Below are 25,796 nucleotides of genomic sequence, written 5' to 3'. Positions count from 1 at the left end.
ATGATGCTAGAATGTACTATCTTCACAATTTTACACCACCTATGGAATTTTTTAAAAAAGCCTTTCCAGATATAAAGTTATGACAACTCTTATTTTTCATACACAATAATATTAACTGACTTGCTTAAAGGTGCATAAACCAGCCAATCATATAATTCCCAAGCTTATTTTGAATCAGAACAAAGCACTACACATCCAATACACTTCTGGCAAGGCATTAAAATTTTGCTTTACTTGGTTAGAAAACTTTAAAAACTCTTTATAAAAATACAGTATTTTTGTAGAATTAAAAGGTATTTCCTTCATTCTACTGGTGAAGGAAGGAGTATTTTAATAGAAGAGGAAACATGGTAATTGTAAACGTACAACCTGCTGAAAACCAATTAAAACACATGTACATGGGGAACACACACACCTACATAACTCACCCCTTTGTTGCTCTGTAATGCAACAAAACTGCATTTATCATTTATTTTTATGATGCCACTCTGAGAAGCAACAAGAATATCACTGGTCAGATCAATATATTCTTATCCACAAAGCCTTGTGTGTGACGAAGTTAGGTATACATGTAGACATATTAATCAAAGCTCTTGATCATATTGCTATAAGAATATATGTTATTTGTTCCTACAAATATATTCCTATAATATTTATTCCTTTGGATAAAAGTGAAACTGGCAGTATTATTCTCTTAAAAGTCCAGTTTGATTTGTTCTTCTACAATATAGGTGTATCTTTCTTTTTTTTTTCTTTTTAACAAATATTCCTAACCCCAAACTGATTTATTCAAAATCCAGGGCTTCATATTTTAAAAAATGAGTCCTCTGGCAAAGTATGACATTTGAAATGTGAAATAATTAAACCTCTTATATATCCAATTATAAGCTTGGATTTTTAAATACAAACATTTAAAAAGAACCAGCAGATTGAGGACCTTAGATATTTTACCTTCTGGACCCGTTATTATTATGAAAAGATGTTCTTGGGTACCTTCTACTTGTTAACTGATTTTTCATTTCTACTTGAAATTTTAATAAGTATTTCTCATTGCATTACATAGCTGTGAAATGATTTCAATTTTGTCATTGTGCAGAGGAAATGAGCCTTAGTAACATGGGCTGCCTACTTCACTACCAGAGTCACCAAAGGTGGACGATTCCAGTCCTTGGAAATGTAAGGTTTTCCCTCTTAATTGTGTTAAGTTACTTTTAAAGAAGCAACAAACAACTGTGTGATACATATTCACTGTCCTGCTTTTATTCTACTTTTAATTCTTATGTCATAGGAGTGCTAATCTTTAATATGGTATATAGCAGACTTATTACAATGAATATATAGCCCTCCACCCCATCACATGATTCTAAAGGAATTATTAGCAACTCTTTTTTTGATCACCCTGATTTTTTTTTTTTTTTTTAAGGAGGGCGCAGCTCACAGTGGCCCATATGGGGATGGAACCGGCAGCCTTGGTGTTATCAACACTACAGTCTAACCAACTGAGCTAACCAGCCACCCCAAAGTTTTTTCTGTTTTTCGTTTTTTTCACCCTGCCTTTTTTTGTTTCTTTAATTTTCTGGGGAGCTATCTCCTACCCCTTCTCCACTGGGTACTGATGGAACTGTTATGCAGTTTACTCCTACTATAAGAGTGGGACTCGAATTGGCCAGACTATTTCAATCATCTCCAATTACTATTTCAATCAACTCCAGGGTAGGAGGATGGCTGAGTCAGTTAGAGCACGAGTTCCCAACAACAATTGCTGGTTCAATTCCCGCATGGGATGGTGGGCTGAGCCCCCTGCAACTAAAGATTGAAAACGGCAACTGGACTTGGAGCTGAGCTGCGCCCTCCACAACTTGATTGAAACACAACAACTTGGAGCTGACGGGCCCTGGAGAAACACACTGCTCCCCAATATCCCCCAATAAAAACAAAAAAACCTCCACAACCACCATCCTCTTCCCTCTACCATAGTGATTTGTTCAAGGATAGGCATATGACCCAAGAAGAAATAAGGGACTTTCCTACAGTCTGACCTATAAATGACTGGATAGTATCTTTGGGAGGTAAGGGAACGAGGGGGGTCGTAAGTCACAAGGATTGAATTGGAAAAGGCCATCTTCATTTCAGCTCCTGGATCCAGCCATGCCTGAAGCTAGCTAACTTTCTGGCTTTACCAATCATGTCAGATGATTTCCATTCAATTGTGACTGAATGTCCATCACATATAAACCCAAATCTTCTGACTATAAGTCATTACTATATGAAATTTTTATTCTAGAGTAAATGTCAACGAACTACAACTGCAGGTCAACTCTAGCTGGCTGCCTGCTTTTGTAGCCAACTAGCTAAGAATGTTTTTTACACTTTTAGCATTATAATAAAAAATAAAGGAAGAAGATGTGACAAAGACTGTATGTGGTCAGTAAAGCGTAAAATATTTACTACACAGCGGTTCCCGAAAATGATTACTGCCCTGGACTTTGAGGAGAAAAAGAAATAATAGCAAAAATACTCACCTAAATTTTGAAAATCAGTCAAAAATTTAAAGGAAAAAACCTCTCCAAAACAAAATAAATCTCTTTATGGTTTGGAAAGAAAAACAGAAACTGAGCTAGTAATAAAAGTTTCAGTATTAATTTCTCCAGAATACTAAGTATCTTGATTTTTTAACTTATAGTTTTTGTTATATTCCTAGAGAAAGTAAATACATTTCCATTTTAAAATGGAGCAGACAAACCAATGCGTAAGGTACACAAACCAATACTTTAAACAAGGGTAAATATCCAGAAAAAAATTGGTATAATTCATTTACATATACTGGTGTCAAAGGATGACTATGATTATCTTTAAAAGACAAATCCCCAATTTTTTATAAACTAAAAAGAGCTAATAATTAGTTACTTTAAGAATCCATTTATTTACAATGTCAAATCTATTTCAAAGGGTTTTCAGAACCACTTTTTTCCTTCAGAAAAGGGAAAAAAAAAGCACCAAATAACATGACTACTGCCACACAAGAGCAGTTAAATTTAGAATCATGTGATGGGGCCATTTTGCTACTGGAAAAATTGGACCCAATAAAGAGAATCAATTAACAATGGGTATAGTTTCAGTGACCAGCTCTTGATTCCTTCAGCCAGCACAGAATCTTGAGAACCTGGTGTAACTTGGTATTGTTGTATGTCAATTTTTCAAGTTTATAGATCTTTATTAATGGCTACTTTGCTTAAGTAAATTCAAAAAATGAAAAGTAACCTATCATATAAAAAGGCATCATAGATGTTTATTCCAAAATCAGTCAGTAGGAATAAAAGAGAAGTTTTGCAGATGACAGTGAGGTAAATCCAAAATGGAATTTTCTAACCCAAATTTTTATTTCCTAGTCAATGCACAGCAATTTCATGCACTGATCTGGCAATATGAATTTAAAACATTAGAAATGAGCAAATATATTCACTTAAGCATTATTATTTATAATAATACACAGGACAAGAGCTAAATCTCCAATAAAAATGGATGGGGGCAGCCAGGTGGCTCAGTTGGTTAGAGTGCGAGCTCTCAATAACAAGGCTGGTTGTTCAATTCCCCCATGGGATGGTGGGCTGTGCCCCCTGCAACTAAGATTGAAAAAAGTGGCGACTGGACTTGGAGCTGAGCTGCGCCCTCCACAACTAGATTGAAGGACAATGACTTGGAGCTGATGGGCCCTAAAGAAACACACTGTTCCCCAATATTCCCCAATTAAAAAAAAAAAGTTACATAAACATCAGTATGATAATTAAAAAACTGCAGGAACACAGTGTTAGTTAATGAGAATGTGAATAAACTGGCATTTTTACACTGGTAGTGGGAATGTAAATTTACTTTAGGGGGCAATTTAAAATGTACATCAATATTTAAAAAGAATATAACCAGTGACCTAACAAGGAAATAATGATGTGAATTACAAAACTATAGTTAATTTAAAAATTTAGAAGAATAAAAATGCCATCAGTGGAGAATGGGCTAAATTAAGGTATATCCATACACAGCCATTAAAAATGATATAATTTATAGTGGTTTATTTTTAAAGAAAAAGATGTATTAATAAGAGTTTTGCCAGATAAAGCACTTTTGGTTTCTTCATATCTAAAGCATGGATACTACCTCATTCTGACATCGTGAGGATGAAATTTAATGTACATCAAAGTTTCTTGTATGGAGCCTAGGCTTATAATAGATACACAAAAACCAAGTTGTCACTTACAAGCTCCTTCTTTTGAAAAAGTATTTGCATATACATAGAGAAGTGTGTGCCTTCTAGGTAAAGACAGAATGTTGAACACACAAGCATTCGCTTCTGTCCTCTCATGAAACTCTACCAAAATAGCATTAAAAGAATCTGAGGCCTAAGTCCCCCAGGATAGGAAGAATGGGAGGCCACTCTTACAACACCATGTTAGAAGATGAGAAGCAGAAATTCCAGCGCTAAGTGCACTGGAAAACCCAGAAAAGTGAAGGTAGAAAACTACCAATTAGAAAGACGCTCAGAATCCGACAAAGGTTCAGGAATTGATGGTCCAGGTACACAGCTGAAGCGGGAAAACACAAGACTTTATTCTTTAGAAAGTATTAGGTTGATGCAAAAGTAACTGCGGTTTAAAAGGTTGAAAATAACTGCAAAAACCGCAATTACTTTTGCACCAACCTAATACAAAATAAAGAAACTTTTAAGTCAAGTACACAACTGCAAATAGGTGCACCATACCAAAAATGAGAGGAGAGGGGATCAAGTACCCCCCTTGAGACACAATGGATGACATAATGGCCTCTTTCCTAGGCCTCTTCTCCAGCTCAGTCCACAGAACCCTGGAGGCCTTCACCTCCAGGCAGGATTCTGAAAGAATGTTCCCTGTGGAATTTTACCAGCTAAAGAAAAAAGATCTAAAAATAATGACAGAGGAGGTTTCATAATGAATAACCCAACCAGTTCACTAGAGAGTGAATCTCAGTCAAATCTCATCTATGTGCTCAGAGCTTACAAATTAGATTTTTGGTCTCCCTACACTGAGCATGAGGGAATAACCAGGAATTACCAGAATCTGAGGAAAATTCTTAGCATGAAAGCCAAAACCAACCAAACCCAACCTCCCGCCCACACACACACAAAAAACAACATAAGAGGACTGCTGCAAGCTAAGAAAACTCACCCGTAAGTAATGTCCTCAAAAAAGAAATGCATCCATAATAATAAAAAAGATGAGAACAAATTAACCTCTTGAAAGTAAAAACAAGATAGCAAATATGAAAAAAAAAAATCAATAAAGGTTGGAAGAAGTATCTGAAGGAATCTACCAGAAAGTAGAAAAAGAAAGCAAGAACAAAAAATTATGATCAGAACCTTAGAAGGATACACATACAATTATCAAAACAATGGATACAAAAAGGGGAAAAAAACACTAGGGTGACCATCCGTCCTGGTTTGCCTGCCTGGGACTATTGTAATTTTAAGGCTGAAAGTTCTGAGTCTTGGGGAATGCCCTATACCCAATGGACACCAAGACTGCTGGTCACCCTAACAAGGAATGAAAACAAACCCACAGCTATGGCAGCATCATGACATTTCTAAATAATGGGGGTAGGGACGTCCGGATGGCTCGGTTGGTTAGAGCGCGAGCTCTGAACAACAGGGTTGCTGGTTCGATTCCCACATGGGCCAGTGAGCTGCGCCCTCTACAACTAGATTGAAGACAACGAGTTGCTGCTGAGCTTCCGGAGGGGCGGCCGGATGGCTCAGCTGGTTAGAGCATGAGCTCTCAACAACAAAGTTGCCGGTTCAATTCCCGCATGGGATGGTGGGCTCATGGCTCAGCTGGTTAGAGCATGAGCTCTCAACAACAAAGTTGCCGGTTCAATTCCCGCATGGGATGGTGGGCTGTGCCCCCTGCAACTAAATACTGAAAACGGCAACTGGACTTGGAGCTGAGCTGTGCCCTCCACAACTAGACTGAAGGATGAGTTGGAGCTGATGGGCCCTGGAGAAACGCACTACTCCCCAATAAAAAAATGGTAATAAATAAATAAATAAATAAATAAATGAGGTAAAGATCTGCACTTCCAGAAAAACAGGTTATATATACAACAGATCAGGAATCAGAATGTTTCCAGCATCAAAAGCTAAAAGATAATGTAATTCTTCAAAATTCTGAAGGAAAATTATTTCCAAGCCAGAACTCTATATCCAATCCATCAAACAAGTATCAAGGTTATGTATTTTCAGACATTCAAAATCTAAAAACAATTAAAAAGCATTTAAAAATCTTAAGCACTTTTTCTTAGATAGCAAGTAGAAGATATGTTCCATCAAAATACTTCTAAACCAAGAATGATACGGAATCAGGAAATAGGGAAGACTGAAGAAAATCGAGAGGCTAACCAAAGTGTAACCAGCCATAAAAGAGCAGCCATCCAGAGTCCTCTTTTCTTCAAAAAACTGAAAACAGACGAATGTGAACAGCTTGAGAAAAGATTCTGAGATTCAGACAATTAATTAGTAGAGTCTGGAGTTGAGTGCTGGGTTCACAGAAGAGTAAGCAAACAACTACAAAATGTTAAATTCAGGGTGGAAAATGTGTAAGAAAGGAAAAGCTCCTACATGACTGTAAACAGCATTTATGTAACCATAAAAACATTGAGCTTTGAGCATGACCAGGAAAATGAGAAGTATGTACAGTATGAGTTTGGTGGGTGAAGAGGTGGTGTAAATCTTCCATAAAGGGCATGCAATAGTACTCACACTGAAAAAAATCAACAAGTAGACAACTGAGCACACAATTGAGAGACGCTAAAATAAATACCAAAATAATCAGCTCTGGAGAAGGCAGGCAATGTGGCAAGAAGACTGCTTTTAATAATAAACCTCAAATAACTTGACTTTAACCTGCATTTAAGCATTGATAAATATAAGGAAAACTTTTTAGCAGGATATACACACAAGGAAAGAGGTAGTCCTCAGTGATGGAATGAACTTATTTTATATTTTTCTTCTTTGCATGTTTTGGTATTTTCTGGATTATCCTTTTTAAAATAATATAATCAAGTGTCAAAAATATTACACAAGTTCAAATATAAAAGAGCAGTTTGCAGTTTTCCCTAACTTAGAGATAAAGTTTAGTAAAATGTAATTTGACTAAATTAACTCTTATTCTAACCTGGCAATACACACCATGGTTGTTTAAATTTCACAATGTAAAACAAAGCTTTCAAGAAGCCAGTGATACCTGTTTCCATTTAACCTTTTTTTAAAATTCGGCAACTCACTTTTTAAAATTTAATATTTTTTTAAAGCCACAACTATGTTAGGAATCACTGTTGGTAATCTTTCAAAGCAGTTACATATTAGAACTATTAAAGTTTTAAGTTTAAATTATTTTAACAGCTGCCTTATAGAAAATTTTTAATGCTCAATCCTCTTCTCTTTAAGCTCCGCACCCAACACCTTACAAGGCTAAAAGATAATTCGATTTTATAAACCCGACATGTCGGGTAAGGATGACCCGACATGATCCAACAACGTGAAACCAAGAGTTTCACCAAGTTCTTTTCTCCTATTCGACTCGTTCTTAGTTCCTCCCTCCACACTAGAAGTGCAAAGAATAGTGGAAAGAGAGTCCTAATCTAAGCAGAATTACCTTTCTAGAACTCAGCATCTGCGTGATTCTTGTCTAATTCTAATAATGGCCAAGGCTGCATGGAAGTCACCAAAAGAATTTGAAACTCAAGCTGGAAATAAGTGGCAACTACTGCTATGTTATTAATAATGTGCACACAATGTCCACTTTAAATAATGAAGAAACTAGATCTACAAATAGACACATCAGACTGGAAATATAATACCTTTAAATTTTTCTATAAATAAGTTCCATAATTACCCCGATTTTGGTCACATACCGTTTCTTACATTTCTATGTCATCCATAACCTTCTACTATTCAGACAGTACATACTTTTAAATAGTCAAATTATTTCAAAATTGGCTTAATTTAAAAATGTAGATTAGTAAAATGTATTTTGAAGCCAAATGAATTATAAAAGTATCTTTATATATTATATTTAAAATATTATAAAAATATTTTTTAAATCATTTGTATTACTACATTTCCCCACTGGTTTTACATTTATGCTATATAAGAAGGTCTCTGTACTTAGGTTAAACAACTCACAGCAAGAATAATTTCCTAATGCATATTAAAAATTGTCATATAACACTATCCTTTCTGGGGTACTCTCAAGACTTCTGCCAATTGGTACAGAGTGACCTTTGTCCTAGAGCTATTCTGATGAGCTGCAGCTGGCAAGCCACAAGGCTTCAGGAAGGTCATCAAAAAAGTAGCTGCTGCACTAGTTTTCTTGCCAGCCCCAGTTCCTCACCAGGAACTTGTTCCTCCGCCATTAAAACACTTGCCGAAGCAGCACACCAGAAAAGGTCTTCTGGCTTAAGTGTCCTAACGAAATGTCCTATCATTTCCCCAAGTGAGCTCCAGAGACCACTGCTACCTAACCAAGATAAGAGGCGCTCAAATAAATTTATAAAATATTGAGTTATGCAGACGTCACCATAAGATTTCTCACAGCTTTCCACATGTTCATACATATCCTGAATCTTCCTGAGTAACATTTGATCACGAGGAAATGGGTTTCACAAAGCACCATGTAGTAGTTATTCCTACAATTTGGAAAAAATTTGCTTGACCATGAAGCTTTACTGACCAAGCATACCTTAAAATGAGCTTTTACCTGAGGAAACATCACATTCTAATTAACAGGTTCAGAGATTCTTAAAATTTGAAGAAAACAAATCATCCACCCAATTTGGCACGCTTTCTATCTCAAAAAGCGTTCTCCATTTTTTAGATACTTTACAGATTTTGTTTTCCTGAGATATACTAATCAGGAATCCGCCTCTCAACTTCTATCCACTGAATCTAATTCTGCCCCCTGGGTTAATGTTAATATATATAACAATTCATGATGCATACAAAAACCCTTCAAATATACGGGAACAACTCTCAATTCACCATAATGTTTATATAGTACTTTAATTTTACAAAGCTGTTTTCACATATATTCATTCTTTTATTAATGCTTCACAAGAATGAATATTAACATTCTGCAAGTAAGATTAGGGATTCAGTTGCTACCGCACAAAACTATCAGGAAATAACATAACTTTAAATCAGGGTCTTCCAAATCTAAGGATAGCTACTCTTTAAACTGGTAACACTGCTCTCAATGTTTTCTGTCTTAAAATACTCACCCTTCAGTTGTGCGCCCTAAATTTAGTAATGCATCCCTTTACTAAGCACTATGCTAAACCTCCTCACATATTTATTTATTTATTCTTCAAATAACTTTTATGACCATTTTATAATGAAAAGATTACACACTTTCCCATAGTCACCAACTGATAAAATGGCAGAAATAGGATTCAAATCCAGTTTTTTAGCTCTATAGTTAAGAGTTCTCTCTCCCCAAAAAACCATTACTTGAAACCCAGAGAGTCCCCCTACAATACCTCATTTTGCACATATATTCTTATATAAAATTACCAAGTACTGCCAATTCTCTTGCAGAATTGCTTGTTACATAAACTCTTTCCTGAAGTGATATACTTAATCAGGCCTAAAATTCACCTTGCCCTTTTGACTTCAGGAAGCCTTCCTATATTTAGCTCCCCAACCTACTCAATTCCTTTGAGTTCTATTCTCACAAGTGATTTCTGAATCAAATGGCCTGGGTTTGACTCTTAGCTCTATTACTTTTTAGTTCAGTGACCTTGGACAGGTAATTTGACGACTGACCCTGAGTTTCCTTACCTGAAAAGTAGGCCCAGCAGTACCTGCCACACAGGTCTATTGAGGAGTAAATGAGATGATCCATGTATTTACAAGCTGTCAGGCACTTGTGTCAGGCACATTAAATATCTCTTATTATTGTTTTGAAATGCTTTTCACTTATTTGAAAAGTATGTATGTAATGAATGGGGTGTTATGAATCCCTGGTTCACAGAGTATTCATTCCTAAGGATGAATCGATTAATATAAGTAAAGAAGAATATACAACCTTGCCTCCTATGGGATCTTAACATCCCAGAGGAGATCCCAAGATATTACAACAAGAATACACAGTGAACTAACATAGGTGAAAAATAAATGGCACAGCAAAAAAAGCAATGGCCTCAAAGTCACACATTCCACCATGTTTGAATCCTAACTCTGCCACTTATGAGATGTTACTCAGACAAGTTATTTCACCTCCTTGGAATAAATTTCCTTAATAACTATCATCAAGCACAATTTTTTTTTTTAAATTAAACTTGACTGCATATGTAAAAGGCCTGGCACTTGTAAGATGCTAAACAAATACTGGTTCCCTTCTCTTATGTCAACAGCTTAGACTATAATGAGAGCTTAGAACTAACTAGGACCATGGCAGTGAAAATGGAAAAGCAGTATTAGTGACCACAGAACACACACACACTTTAAACTACTAAGTCAGTTTGTGACCACATGCGGAGTATGATAGAATATTTAGACTGGTTTAATTATGGCACAAGGAAACATCAAAACTCTCAGTAGTTCCTGATTGAGGGCAACTTCACAACCAAAGAAAACCCACTGACTGTTCACTGGTATACTCCGGCTTTCTTTTAAAAATCATGTTAAGAGAGTTCTCTCTAAAAATAGAAAGCTTGTCTCTGAGAAGAGTTGAGGACGTGACACTCAAGAACAATCTGCTATCACCTGGTCCTGGACTCTCCTAGAAATAGAGCTGAAAAACATGACTCGGAGCAGAAGGCAGAAAGGCGAGCAGTGAACCCCATGAAACATGCTGCAAACTAAACCTGGCCCATTGCCTGTGGAGTTCACACAGCTACTACAAACAATGGACACGCACACACGCACACACGCACGCACACATGCATACATGCTTCCACTTCACTTAGAAGCAAAAAGACTAAGAGGAATAAAAGTGGAGGCAGGTAAATCCAATTGTCAAGAAAACCTTGGCAGGACCAATATTTAAGTTGGCTGTACCTTTTTAAACAAGCCTTTTATTATCTTTTGACTTTAAGACACTAAAATCTTAAAACTAATACCAGTATCTTCAAATTGGAAAGATTTTATACTACATATATAAAATACCAAACAGAACAAAATTCTACAATCTAAAAGACATTACCTTCACAATAACTCCATGATATAGGTTATACGTGAGAGTTTATTTAGTGTCTACTAGTATTCTTGTCAAAGTTTAGTTAACACTGAATCAACTGAAAGCAATTATAGATTGCAGGGTTAAACTGAACAGAGCTAGGGCGGCCAGTTAACTCAGTTGGTTAGAGCACGAGCTCTTAACAAGGTTGCTGGCTCGTCCGTCACATGGGCCACTGTGAGCTGCGCCCTCCACAACTAGATTGAGACAACTACTTGACTTGGAGCTGAGGGTCCTGGAAAAACACACTTAAATAAAGTTTAAAAAAAAAAAAAAACTAAACAGATAATAATTAGCTCTAATTCAATATTAGGTTAGGCTGATTCAATATTCGCTCAACTCTGAGAAGAGTAGTAGACACTATATAAAATCTGCTAAACCAAGAAAAAGTTGTAGTTCTATCAAATTGTGAATCTGAAATTGTCTATGAGGGCTCAAAAGCAGAAAAGATGGTCAAAATCAAACTTCTGGCTAAATATTATAGAAATGAAATGCCTAAAAATTTGTGTTTAGGTTTCTCAAAACAGAAAAAAGAAACACTTTAGCATCACAGCAACTGCATAATTGAAAAGGTTCATCAGTTCTAATGAAATGAACACCTAGCTTCCCAAAGAAGTCTTTTGGAAAAAAGAGAGGAAGAAAGAATGTGCCTCGAGACCCCTTTTCTCCCACCTGGTTTAATTCTTTACGTGAATGTAATAATCTCAAACGTTAGTTCTTTCTACTCCACTACAAGCTTCAAGAGGGCAATATTCTTTCCCATTTACCTAGGACCCAGAGCCTCAGCAGATGGAACATAAGAGGTATTCATCTTCAGAGTAAACTCCTTAAAGGCCATAAAATATTACATGTGAATAAGGTTTAATTATACTAAAGTACATTGATTCTAATAACTTAGCTCAGTGTTTCCATACATCAAGAATGTATAATAACAAAAAGAACATTTGATCTCCAACCTTGGTCAAGAGCAACTCATAACTAGAATAATTTTGTATCTGGTTATAGAAGAAAATCCTACTTGAGGTCCAACCCTGATATTAGAAAATAATTAGCATATGATGCAACAACAAAGAACAACACAGATACTAAAACGTGGTGGTTTATTAATAAGACAGAATTCCTTATCTGTCTCCATAAAACTAAATGTGGTATCAATTATGTGCTGTTAGGTAGATACAGACAAATTAATAAATGTAAGGCTGAACCAGACTGGGGGGAGGGCCGAGGGGGTCTCACTACCTTGAACACGACCACTTTTGACAAACCAAGAGAAACTAATTTAAAGGAAAAAAATAATCTTTCCATAAACTTACTTGCTAATTTGGCCTGTAATCCAGAAGGTCCAGGTTTTGATGTCTCTGACTTAGAAGACCCTGGAAGAGACAGTTTTGTTTTAGGAAGGCTAACTTTAGGGCTGAAACGCGCAGCCCAATCAAATTTTGAAGAGCCACCAGTTTTACTCTGTTCCTTTTCCCTGCTACTTCTTCTGGGGCTGGGGCTGGAGGCTGAACGGGAACGCCTGGCTTTGTTCTGGTCTTTCCCTTGTTTCACCCTGGCACCTGGTGGAACAGTGGAGGAGGCCGAGGCTACAGCAGAAGACGAGGAGGAAGTAGAGGCAGCAGAAGAAGAGTCGGTGATGGCGCTACACCCAGCTTTGGCCGAGGTGGCTGATTTTGAAGCCAGCTTGGTAGGTTTTGCAGATCTCTCTTCAGCACCCGTTGATTCAGACACAGAACCACTCTTTATACAAGAACTCTCTGTCCTCTTTCTTTTCTGACTCCGTGAACTACCACCAGTGGCCCCACTCTTTCTGGTATGAGCCTTGCTTGTTGATGGCGATTGTGCAGATTTCAGTTGTTGCTCCTGGTCTAAATGTCTCTTCTTTGACTTACTATGTGGTTTATTTGTTTCTGAGGGAGATTCAGTATGCTGAAGTGCTTTGGGTTTTTTTGCAGAGCTAGGAGAATTGGTCCTGTTGTAGTCTGGACTAGCACTGCGTTTCACTCCTCGAGAATTGTCTTTCTTAGGCACCTGCCCCGTTTTCTGCCTTTCTGAAGTATTGGCTCTGTCTGGATCCTCTGGTTGTGGAACTATGACAGCAGATGATGAACTGCAGCTTCTAAGAGGTTAGATAAAAAGAGAGTTAATATCAGCCTGCCATCATTAAAACTGTCATATAATACTTATTTAACTTCTCAAATCTGTGAAAGTGCTTTAAAGAAAAAAATAAAGTACAAGTTTCCCTGCTAAGTCCAGTACTAAATAAACATAGCTTTTCAAATGGTTCAAAGTAGGGAGCCAAAAAAGCAGATGTGACTCTGGATGATAAAATATTAAAAGATCAGGTTAATTCTTTAGCCCAAAGATTACTAACACTAACACTGCTAGTAACAAAATAAGAACTAAGATTACAAGAAAAAGAATGCTTAGTAGTTCAGAACGAGTTGAAACTAAAACGTTGATGCTCTATTTACGAACAACTTTGTTCAACCTTAAAATAAACAAGCATTAAATTGCTTTCAAAATAAGGGTTAGAAATTTTTGTATTGTATTATCATTAAATCTTTACAATTACATTCCTTTCCAAAGACTCCTACCAATTAGATCTTAAGAAATCACCGACCTCTCGCTCTGACAATTAAAAACTAAAAATTAAACAAACAAAAAAAGAAAGTAAATTGGCACTCTGGATGCCTGCAATGGTTTGTCAAGCAAAAGGGGAACCTCACAGCTCTCTAAGCACAAAAAAAAAGTCTAGGGCATGTTGCACCGACATCACTGCACAGCTGATGAACTATTAATGCAAAAAGTTACACAGAATAATGAAAACACACATCATAACACTGGGTTAACCTGGTAAGTTTTAATATTATGGCAATGATTCATATGCAAATAATTCTGCCTTGAAAATAAGCAATGTGAAGATTTACCTTTTAGAAAGGTGTCCCCTTGACAGTTCAGTAGTATTAGACTGCACTTTGGGTGCCTTAGAATTAGATTTTCTACTCTCAGGAGGGCTATATCCCTTATGTTTTGCCTGCCCTAAATGTGACCTGTCAGCAGAAAATCAAAACAGAAATCTATCAGGAAAGTGAGATGCAAATACAATACTGAAAGTGAAATATTTTTTCATTTTTTAAAAAAGCCTCCCAATTCATTATTAACCCTACCCTTTTCCCAAATATTTCTATAATTATTAGTCTATCAAATAATCTGACAAAACAAACTGCCTCTTAGAGCCAACTCCCTCAATACCGAGGTTAAGATTTTTTTATTACCAGTTGTCATAATTGCATAGCAACATTATATTAGGTTGGTGCAAAAGTAATTGTGGTTTTTTCAATTATTAACCTTTTAAACTGCAATTACTCTTGCACCAACCTAATAGTTGCTTAAGCAATAATGAATTTTTCAGTGATTTTAGTGTAGACATTCAAATATGCTCAATTTTTGCAAAACACAAATCTGGACTTTAGATCTAAAAACTTTTTAATAGACAATGTAACTACTATAGCTTAAATTTTACAGAAATTGCAATTTGTGATGCCTACAATGATACTGATGCCCAATCTGTACATTGTAATTCAGGTTAGCACAGTAAATGCAGAGGCAAATGAAATCAATTCTCAAACTGATTTTACACAGAAAAATCATTAAAGCACTAAATAGTAAATAAGCTTAACATGAAATCAATAGTGGTATTTGCTAAGAATTTAAAGCACTAATCAATAAAGCACACGAAAACCCAAGTCCTAGAGAGAGAGAGAAAGAATTTACAACAAAATATTCTGAACACATTCAGAAGATTCCATCATTGATACATGACTGGGTTATATTTATAATAAATCAAATCCTATGTCAGCACTGTTCTAAGAGCAAGTTTGAGGGACATGAGATTTACATAAGCAAAGGAAGCATGCACCACTGACTGATACGTACCCAGAAAGGCTGGTGTTAACAGAGGTGAGAGATTAATATTATTAGCAGATGCAATTTATATAATTCACAGCCTACATCCATATAAATCATGTAAATGTCATAAAAGCATATTCTAATGAGAATAAGCAAGTTTCATTAATACCAAAGCTGATTACTTTGTTTAAAAAAAAAATTAAGGTTTTCATTCTGAACACCATCTCAAAGTAACTTAGAAATAAGTCGCTATAAACGTCACACAGAAATTCTAATTGAATCTGTAAGGATGCCATACATTTCTTAACTTATCATACAAGTTCCACATCTCTTTTAAAAGATGATCTAAGGTTTCTTGTCTCAGTATCTTTATTTTTTCTTCCATTTTTCCAGAATTCAATACTGGATTCTTGAAAGAAGATATGAAATTAGCTTCTCAATGAAAAAAAAAAATTTCTTGGATCTATAATATCATTTTTATTTCTAAGGTTCTAATCTACAACAGAATCACTTTCTAAAGACTTACAAAAACAGATCAACTACTAAAAAACTCGCGATTAGTCTTTCAAGTGTCTTAGTCTTCACTTTAGTACTGAATATGTTTTTCTTCAAGGTATGTATCTTCTCTGGGTGTAGCCAAATGGAACCTTGTAAGATTTTTATACACTGTTATTTCATTTTTATTTTTCCTAGTCTTCCACTACAGACTAAAATTTTGCTGTATCACATGAGTTTCTCAGTAAAGAGATTTAAATTCTAGGACTTGTTTTTGTTTATATTACATGTCTAGTAAACATACCTAAGTTCTACCCCTGTGTTTGAAGAAGTAAGACTGAGAAAAAATTTTAAATCATTTCATAGTTATTTTAAAAGGTATAATGTTCCATTTTCAAGATATACAACTTACCATATTTTGCCATGTATAATGTACACTTTTTTGCCCAAATTTGTGAGGGAAAAATAAGAATGTGCATTATACAATGGTAGTACTAATTCTGTATCTACAAAAATGTTTTTAACTCTTTTACATATGCTTATGAGTTAAAAGTGTAACTCTAGAAATCAATAACGATATCCACGTGCAAAATAATACCTTGGAATACGATAATTGGTTTTGTTGCACTTATGAAGAACTTGCAACAACAAAGAGTTCTTGGCCTTCTATGATGTGTAAATTAGTGTAAATTTGTTACCGGTAGAATTTCCATAGAATTTCTTATACCTTTTATCTGTTGTTGTGTTTTGTAATTATTTGTTCCATAAAATTTCTTGTACCACAATACATTAAAAAGTAAATGCTAAAATTCCTTTATAATACAAACAACAAGTACCTAAATATAAACAAACAAAACTTTGAATTAAATTAAAATGGGGGTGGCCGGTTAGCTCAGTTGGTTAGAGCGTGGTGCTCTTAACAAGGTTGCCAGTTTGATCCCCATATGGGGCACTGTGAGCTGCGCCCTCCACTAGAGTGAAAACAACTACTTGACTTGGAGCTGATGGGTTCTGGAAAAACACACTTACATAAATAAAAGTTTAAAAAAAAATTAAAATGAAAGACATTTTTCCTTGAAAGTCTGGGCCAAAAACATGGGTGCACATTATACGTGGGAGCACATTATACACAGCAAAATACGGTAATATCCGTGAAACGATATTTATAAATTATGTCATTCATGTTCTCTACAGTCTTAATTTCATAAAGTTTGCTACAGATCAATTTTTAATCGATTTCTGCTTCAATTATAAAATTTAAAATAATCCTTAATGTATTGATTCTAATTTTAAAAATCATACTTAAAACAACTTTATCCATTCAAAGCTAGGCAACTTTGTGATAATGTCCAGTTAAATATTCAAATGTCAATTCTAAAAAAAGTCATAATATATCCCCAATAAATCTCAGTAATAATTAATATTCATTTTCTTTTGTCAACAGAAATTGATCCGCATCAATCTAACGTTGGTTCCACTGTAGAGGTAGCAGTCCTCCTCTCTTTTTAACCCAAATAAATTGTTCTCTGGCCTTAAAATACATCTAACTTTACATCCATCCAAACCTACTCCTGAATTTTTTTCATGGCCTTCCCAACACCTTCAATGAACTAAAGAATTTACCAAAAAAAGTAACTATCCAATCATCTTAGAAATTGAGGTTCACAAAAGTGGCTTAAGTCCAATAATGCCCAGTGATCTGATTATACCTTTTCTGAAATTATTTTAAGTGTCATATTCTCACTGAGGACTGGTTAAAAATATATTTTTAAAATACTGTAAAATACTGATCATTACTCTCCTTCTGCCTGTTGTTTAGCATGGTCTTAATACATTTTCTGTAAAGGGTAGTAAGTACTTGCAGCTTTGTGGGCAGTATCATGTGTCAAAAAACAGGTACAAACTACATAAATAAATTTGCATGGCTATGATCCAATCAAACTTTTATTTACAAGAACAGGCAGTAGGCTGAATCTGTCCCTTGGGTCATAGTTTTCCAACCCATGGCTTACCACAAGAGAAATAGGCAACCAGATGAGACCTTAAAGTAACAACATGGAGTGTCCCAATGTGGAGCTCTATTTTATTATACCCATTTATAAATTATTAATGCTCAGACTGCTATAAACCTCCATAAAATAATACCCGATCTAGAATAGCCAATTAGAATATCACAGTATTCAGCACTAAATGAACCTTGATGCCTCCTTTTAGTTTATTTTACCAACTCCCTCATTTATCGAACCTTAATTCTCAACATCAGTTTTTATTAAAAAGCATAACTGTTTAAGATCCATCAAAATTTATATTCACTATAAATCAAATTTGCAAACACAGCACAGTAAAATTCATGACAAACTCTTAGGTAGCACCAGAATGAGCCCATTTAGTAAATTACAGCCCAAGGACAGGTGGGTGGATGGGTATGGGTGTAGGTGTGGGTGTAGGTGATTCAGGAGCTTCTGTATCATGTAATGGTGTTCCTGAAATAAACTCATGTTGTGCAAAATCACCCACTAAAAATAACTGGGCTAATGGTGAAAATAAGACTGTGCACTAAGTGCTCAAACCTATTATTTTTCTAAGGGGAGTCCTAACAAAAACATCATCGATTTTAATAAAAGATTAAATCTCCACTATCATTTGCACCAATAATCAGTTAGTCCACTCTTCGGAGTCTTATTTTTTGTACTTTCTCCTGTAAGTGTAAACTTTTAAAAAGGTTTGAAGACCAGCTTCAACAAAATTAAAAATACACTTCAAGGGGAGACCTTCCATTTTGACATTTTCTTTCTTTATAAAAACAGGAGTAAATGGTTTTGAGCTTCTTGAAAATGTTTAACACAGTGCAAAGTGTAGTGGTTCTGGAAACCACTGAACTAGCTATCCTGCACTACATGATTTGTTTAAATCATTTCTGCAAGATTTTCAGATTTTTCATAAAATCTTCATAGATTACCAAGTCTTCTTTAATTGAAAGCTCTATACCCATTACAGTTCCTATATTACCAATGTAAGGAAAACTGCCTGGGAACCAATGCTACTTCCACGTTATATTGAAATCACTTTCCTATTTTCCAAATGTATGTGGGCCAACTCACATTAAAGAAACCCACGTTGCAAAAGAACAGACTATAATCAGTTCTGGGTTGTATGTTTTCAAGATTAACTTGAAAGCAAGTCTCAAATGCCTATAGTTCACCTTTGCGCAAATCATAGTGACTGCCCCTTTTAAATACTTTACTTTTACAGGTTATTAGTAAAATCCTTGGTAGTTCAAAGTATTTAAAACCATCTCTAGTCCAGAAGATATCTAAGAGGCCAAAACCTTGTATCAAAGAACACATTCTTATCTTAATATTAGGCAAAATGAGCAAAGTGGATTACATTAGTTATTTCCTTCTATTACAGGTCTTCAATTTTGTTTAAAATTAATTTCTATGCCAGACATATTCACAACTCAAATACATGTACATATTACCAAATATAAATGATGTGGGGCTTAATTACATCTTCGAGTTTATGTGTATACAGATATACACATTTTTATGCTTTTGTATTTTATTTTAAAAAGCATAAAATTATTACATTATAGTTTTGTCTTCCAAAAACTAAATGCTTTGCTTGTAACACTATAAAATCCATGTTATAAATAAGCCACTGATTTTCAATAATCAAGGTGGCAAGTTCATTTGAACCACTTTAAACAAAAAACTAATGTTCTCTATAAAATGAACTGTTTTTTGTTTTTCTATTTTGATCACAAAACTGCAGCTGATTAGTCTGACCAATGTTCCTATGTTTAGTTATGGCAAAATGCTAGCCCAAATGATTATGTAGTTTAAAGAACTCCTTGTTTATCTTACAAAGCAGTGTTTTTAAACATCAGTGGTTCCTCCTCTAGGGAGCATTCTGAAAACATATGTTGGGGAACAAGAGTGTTATTAGCATTTAGCAGGTGTGAACTAGAGGTAGGAGATTTCATGTAATACACAGAACAGTCAGACACAATGAAAAACTGTTACTTTAGTGCTGGTAATACATGGAGACCTTATGAAAAAACTTGAAATCTGGCTGTGACATAGGTGAAAAATGGGCTTATCATTTCTCAGATTTGTTTTACATGATTTCTATGTTAAATTTTCCAGCAATGCTTGGGAATCAACAAAAGATTGTATTTGTTTTTTATAGCTTTACCAACAGTCATGCATCATTTTCAAAAAGTCCACAATGAAAATGCTGCTTATGTCATTTAAGTCTGTTGTTGTGGTTGTCACATTCAATAAACTGAAATACAGATGCAAGCATCTGAATATAATGTCATCTTGTGTCAATGTACCCAAGAATTTCCCTGAGATAGTGTTATTTTGTTATCAACTGTTTTACAATTGCTTATTTTTACCTTTGTAAAATTCTCATACATTATGTTGATGATTTTAAACAGCTTGTGCCGGCAGTTTATGTATTTCTTAATTCAAGATACTAAAGGGGCATCATACTAAAGATATTGCATTATATGATATACATTATAGAGTGCGAGCATCAAGAACGACTGTACCACGACTGTACCAAGCTACTCATTTCAACAGATGTGTCAGGTTTGCCAACTCAAATATTAGCAAGTCATGACAGGGCATATAAATATGAATGACACACAGTCTAGTCCCTGACCTGAAAGAGGTCAGAGTCTCATAAAACAAAGTGATCTACCATGTTAATTTCTCCCAACAAAAGGAGAAATTAACTTCTAACAGGAAAATACAGGCTTTATAGACCACATGGAATTTGAACCACACCCTGAAGGATGAAAAACTGAGGAAAAAGAGCACTCCAGTCAAAAGCAGAATATAGACAAAGGTAGAAACAGGAAATTATGAAACCCTAATGGCACCTGGTAAATGATAAGAATTTCCCCGAGTACAGGTACATTAGGAAACATGGTTGAAAGGACAGGTTAGGGCCTAAATGCCTCGTGGAAGGATCTAGATTTTTGTCCTTAATAACAGTTTGGAATAACAGATTGACGGGGTTAGAAGTAGTTAGCCAAAAGCAGAAATTGTATATGTTCGCTCCATGGTCAGCCAGCTCCATGTCTGGGAGTGTACTTTCTTTTACTAATAAACTTCTGCTGTTCATGCTGCACCAAAAAAAAAGGAAAAAAATTGTATATGTTCAATGATATGAGTATATTAAGAATGGGTGAATCAACTACAACGCGTACGTTATTGTGTAAAAAGGCAGAGGGTTTGAATGTAATCAAAACCATGGGAATTTTATACAGCTCAATTTACTTTCACTCCCACATTTCACAAATAAAGTAGTTTGGTAATGAGTACAAACATCAAGAAAGTTAAAAGTAAATTAGTGATTAGCAACAGATTAGTGATGCAGTAGTAAATATTTCATGAACTACACTGGCTTTTATAAATACCTGGGTAAAAACTGAGATGACCACAGAATAAATACTTTACAAGGTGTGATTATGGGATAAGCATTGTATCAATTCTTTAAATACATTATCCAATTTAATCCTCAAAGACACCCAAGGCATGAATATGCTTCCATTTTAAATATTTAGAAAGTGGGGCTTGCCCAAAATCACACAGCTCCTAGGCAGGAAAAGTAAGATTGAGTCCAAGCACTCCAATTCCCTAAATCTGAAACACCACAGCTAATCTAGGGGTTCAGTGGTCAAAGCAAAAGGCCTGCATCTATGATTAGTAAATTTTTCCTATCCATGCTGGTAGTTCTGCCCCTAATTGCAAACAAGTAAAAATAAATGTCTTAAGGCTTTGGAGATGGTATATATGAGAAAAATGGAAGAAAACACGCTTTCTTTTAATCTTTGAAAAAGGAGTCTTCCTGCTTCCTTTTGCTTTCTGTACTACATAAGAAAACAGGCTTCATATGTGATGCTAAAACTCGCTGTTCAATTACTGAAGCAGCATTTGTGTATGCATTCATTTTTTAAGTCACACTGATGTTCTTCTAGGAAAGCAATCTGAGTCTGAGAGAACACTTGTAAAAAATGGTGTGAATATCGGATTCCCTCAATATTGAGGGACATAAGAATCAGAGCAAATCATCAGTTAAGGATATTAATTTATGCAGCTGACATGCTTATGATGTGACTTTTGGAAAAAAATTTCACACTTGATGATTAAAGCAAGAAACATATACTGCAAAGAAAATTATAAGACATAAAATATGATTTTGTTGGTCCAATAAAGAACTTAATACGGTACTATTAAAAATCCAATGTACGTAACTTCCAACTAGAAAAAAGTAACCTCTGTTCCTCCTTAAACCAAGGCAACCATGCCACTATTTAACACAACACTATATAAATCTTGCCTTCCAGCTGCAAGGCCTGATGGGACAGGCTAGCCTTCTCAGCACTCATTACCAAAGCAGTGCTGAAAGTAGAAGAGTGTATGTACACATGGTTCTGCAGCTAAGATTCACCATTGACGAAAGGAGCCAGACCCAAATTACCTGGCCAACCCTAGAATAAATTGTTTTTAAAAATGATTTCAATTTAGTCCTAAAAAACAATGACGGTCTCTTCACATCACAGAATGTCTCCCCTTAACATTCTTCTCCTCCAAAAGATGATGACACTTGACCTTCCATTTGAGCAAAGGTCAGGATAAAAAAAAGAGAAAAAACACCAAAAAAAGGAACATAAAAAAAGGTTACCATACTGGTTAAGCAAGTAAAATGAAGAGAACACACCATATCTATGGCTATGTTGTACTAAGTAAAACTTAGGGAAACAGACTGCTGTAGACACGGCAGTAAGAATTAAAAACTGATGTTTAAATAGCCTGTGGTGGCTATAATGTGCTGTTTACAAATATTCTATTTCTCCTCCTCTTTTCAGAAACATGGTAGAATGGTATCTGCTGAACCACTTGGAAGTTACATGCAGCCATATAACTTCCTCTGGTCAAGGGAATGAGAGTGGAAATGAATCACTTCTGGGGGAAGCCTTAGAGAGCACGAGGGCAATTCACGGTATTATCTCGTCACAAGTAATGTTACCTGACTACCTAAACATTCAGACATGGAGCAGAGAGCCTCCAGCTGATCCAATGTATGGACACATTTCCTAGTGGCTACACTGTTATATGAATATTTAGGAGCTGCCTGTCACTAGAGCATAATCTAGCCCCCTTGTTACACAGCCCATTTAAATCAAGCCTTAGTTCAACTTTCCTTCACTTTAATCGTCTTTTTCATGACCATTTCAGCAAAAGAAGTCACATTCCTGTGCTTAGAAATGCCAAGGAAATAAATCTCCTTATTTCTACCCCACGCAAGTATTTGTTGAACACCTACTACTTATGATCAAAGTTCCAAGTGACATAGAAAAATGAGGAAAAAGTCCAAACTCTGGAAGTAACTAATGATTCCACGTGTCAAGTAGAGACAAATAGAGCTACACGTACCATCTGCTTTGCAACTGCTTCTTCAGCCTTCAGAGCCCAGATCAACGGGATCATCCTCTAGAAGTGTTTCTTACCTGACTCTAATAATCCCCTACATGCCCATTTTCCATACTGAGTTGGAACTGCTTGTGACAAAAGCTATTCTACTCTCAGCTTTATAACTATCAATTGGCATAGTGCTTACAAGCATGGTGTTCTACAAATGGATAAATATAATTTTATACTGAGTTTGTATTACATTAAGGCAGGACTTTATTAAAATAATGCATGCGTATCTCCAGAATCAAAACAGCTAAATAATGAAGTCTAAAGAAGGCAAGAGTCAGTACCGCTCGAATAAACTAAGGAACTGAAACTTGTTAGAAATTTAATACACACACTCTCTAATGTATTTGCTTTTCTGTCTGTCCATCTTCTTCCACAGGCAAGAGACATGCAGTTGGGGAAGATTCCCAACTTCTCTTTTCTTTGCTACCAGAAAGGAAAAAGCTTCCAGTTTTTCCCACTTTGGATCATGTGACCACCTGAGTCCAATCACTGAACTCAGAAACATGGAAGACTGCAGATTCTGCCAGCTCTGGCAAAAGGCTAGGCAATAAGTAGCCAGGAACAGAGTAAACTCACGTTGGAAAAAATTAACTACCATTCGAAATGCATGAGTGAAGAACTGAGGGAAATCATCCCACAAAGAGGGTTACTGCTGTAAGAGGGGCTACTATGTGCTGAACAGATTAGAAGGTCAGTTCACCTGTATACTGGCACAAAAGGAGATTACCGTTTGTAAAAAAGTATCCTCCTCAGACCTCACCCCTTAAGCCTATTTTTCTAATGTTTAACCTCATTATTATAGAAACACCAATAAAGTAAGATTAATGCAATTCTTCCTTTTCAAATTAGCAGGAAAATGCAAAATGGAGATAATACAAATAAAATAATGAGAAAAACACTCTTTTTCCAAATAGTGTTAAGTAAATTGTAGAAAAAAAATTTACTTGAAACAAGTTAACCACAGAAAACTTCCTTTAACGAAAGAAATTTGATTTCCGGGGACCTATCCTTAAGAGATACCTAAAATGCAAGCATTTAACATAAGTAAAAACTTTCCCCACTGCAACCATTTATCCAAAAACTGAAAATCATGGAAAATATGTATACTCAGTAAATGTGACTATAAACAATTATGACATGAGAAAATGTTAGGATGCTGATTTTTTTTAAAAAGCAGGATCCGAAACTGTATTTAAAATAATCAGCTAGACGCTAAATTGTATTTTACAAAGATAAAAATCAAAATGCTAACACAGACATCTCTGAATTATATTTTTTTGTATCCCATCCCTCTGAAATAGTTTTTGAAGCAAAATATAAATCTTTTTCTTTCTGTATAATAAATGCTGGCTGTTAATAAAAATATCTCTGCTATGACAATGTTAACAAAAAGCTATAACTTACAGATCTCATACTGAGTTTTTATGCAGTAATAGTTATTAAAAATTGCAGACAAATTTTTCAATGGGGGCGGAGATGTGGGTTAGATTGGACTCAAGCATTGCCTCACACAATTAAAAAATTTGACAGATTACAGTAAAACATAAATAGAACCATAACAGAAATGAGAAGAAAATTTTATTCTTAGGATGGAGAAGGCAAAGGAAGAAAAGAAACAAAGAGCTGATAAACGTGATTATCTAATTTTTAATATATCCATAAATTAAAACAAATCATAACAGGTAATAAGACTTGCAAAAATATTTGCTTTTGTCACTAGGTTGATACCCTTCCCATAATGGGCTCCAACAAAAGAATAAGCATCTCATAATTAAAACAGACAAAAGACAATAACAGACAACTCACAATATAAATAAAAATGGCCAAAATGTGGGAAGATATTCAACTCTATAGTAACCAAGGAAATGATAACTTTAACCAAAAGAATCACTTTTCTCCACAAATTTTTATTGAAAATGGTATGCTGTCTTAATTAGGATATGGAAAAATTGGTGCTTTCACAAAGTATTAGAGCATAAATTGGTCCAATCATTCATAAATAAATCAGTTTGATCTTTCTGAAAGACAATTTTGTAATTTGTTACACCAGAATATTCATACCCTAAGGTCCATAAACCCATTTATGAAATTTAACTTGATAAAATCAGAACCGTGCTCAAAGGTGACAGGCATAGCAATGTATTTGACAGCAAAAAATTGAGGGAAAAAACTAGAGGCCTAAATTTAAATCATGGGATTTCATATCCAAGAAAAACCAAGGAGCAAAAATAGACAGTAGAAATATTAACCACTGCTATCTCGGGATGGTCAGATTAAAATTATCTTATTTCCTTTAATTTTCCTGAAGTTTCTCAATTTTCTATTGTCAACATACTGTGTTTTTATAACAAAAACAACATCAAAGAAACTATTAATACAGCAATCATAACCAAAGTTGCTATAAAATTGAATTCAATCCCACCATTGCCATTTGAAAACAAGAAAAAGCACATGATATAATGAAAATGCTACTGCATGGCCAAGAGGGAGGGAGAGCCTACAAATACCTGTGCTAGAAGTGGAAAAGGCTAGGAAGTATCCCTGAGAGCAAGCCAACAGAGAAGCAGTGGGAGTGATTTCCTAAAGAAGAAAAAGAGAACAGAAAAGAGAGGAACAGATCAGCTATAGCCCA

General features: G+C 35.2%; 1 protein-coding gene across 18 annotated transcripts in view; it reads right to left on the bottom strand.

Annotated features, from left to right (window-relative positions):
- Positions 1–25,796, bottom strand: part of TRIP12 (thyroid hormone receptor interactor 12) — a 142,715-nt gene that overhangs the window by 74,458 nt on the left and 42,461 nt on the right. For 10 of the 18 annotated variants that reach the window (XM_033112298.1, XM_033112295.1, XM_033112296.1 and 7 more), the window contains 2 exons: positions 14,189–14,311; positions 12,572–13,377 (listed from right to left, as the gene is read on the bottom strand). In XM_033112298.1, coding sequence (XP_032968189.1) covers positions 12,572–13,377; positions 14,189–14,311 — 929 coding nt within the window. The remainder of the gene's footprint in view (positions 1–12,571; positions 13,378–14,188; positions 14,312–25,796) is intronic. The other 8 variants (XM_033112313.1, XM_033112308.1, XM_033112309.1 and 5 more) reach the window with 3 other exon arrangements.

This window comes from Rhinolophus ferrumequinum, chromosome 8 (assembly GCF_004115265.2).
Source record: "Rhinolophus ferrumequinum isolate MPI-CBG mRhiFer1 chromosome 8, mRhiFer1_v1.p, whole genome shotgun sequence".
In the NCBI taxonomy this organism is placed as follows: domain Eukaryota; kingdom Metazoa; phylum Chordata; class Mammalia; order Chiroptera; family Rhinolophidae; genus Rhinolophus; species Rhinolophus ferrumequinum.
The sequence above is the reverse complement of the archived record's forward strand: the minus strand, read 5'-3'. Positions and strand labels throughout refer to the sequence as shown.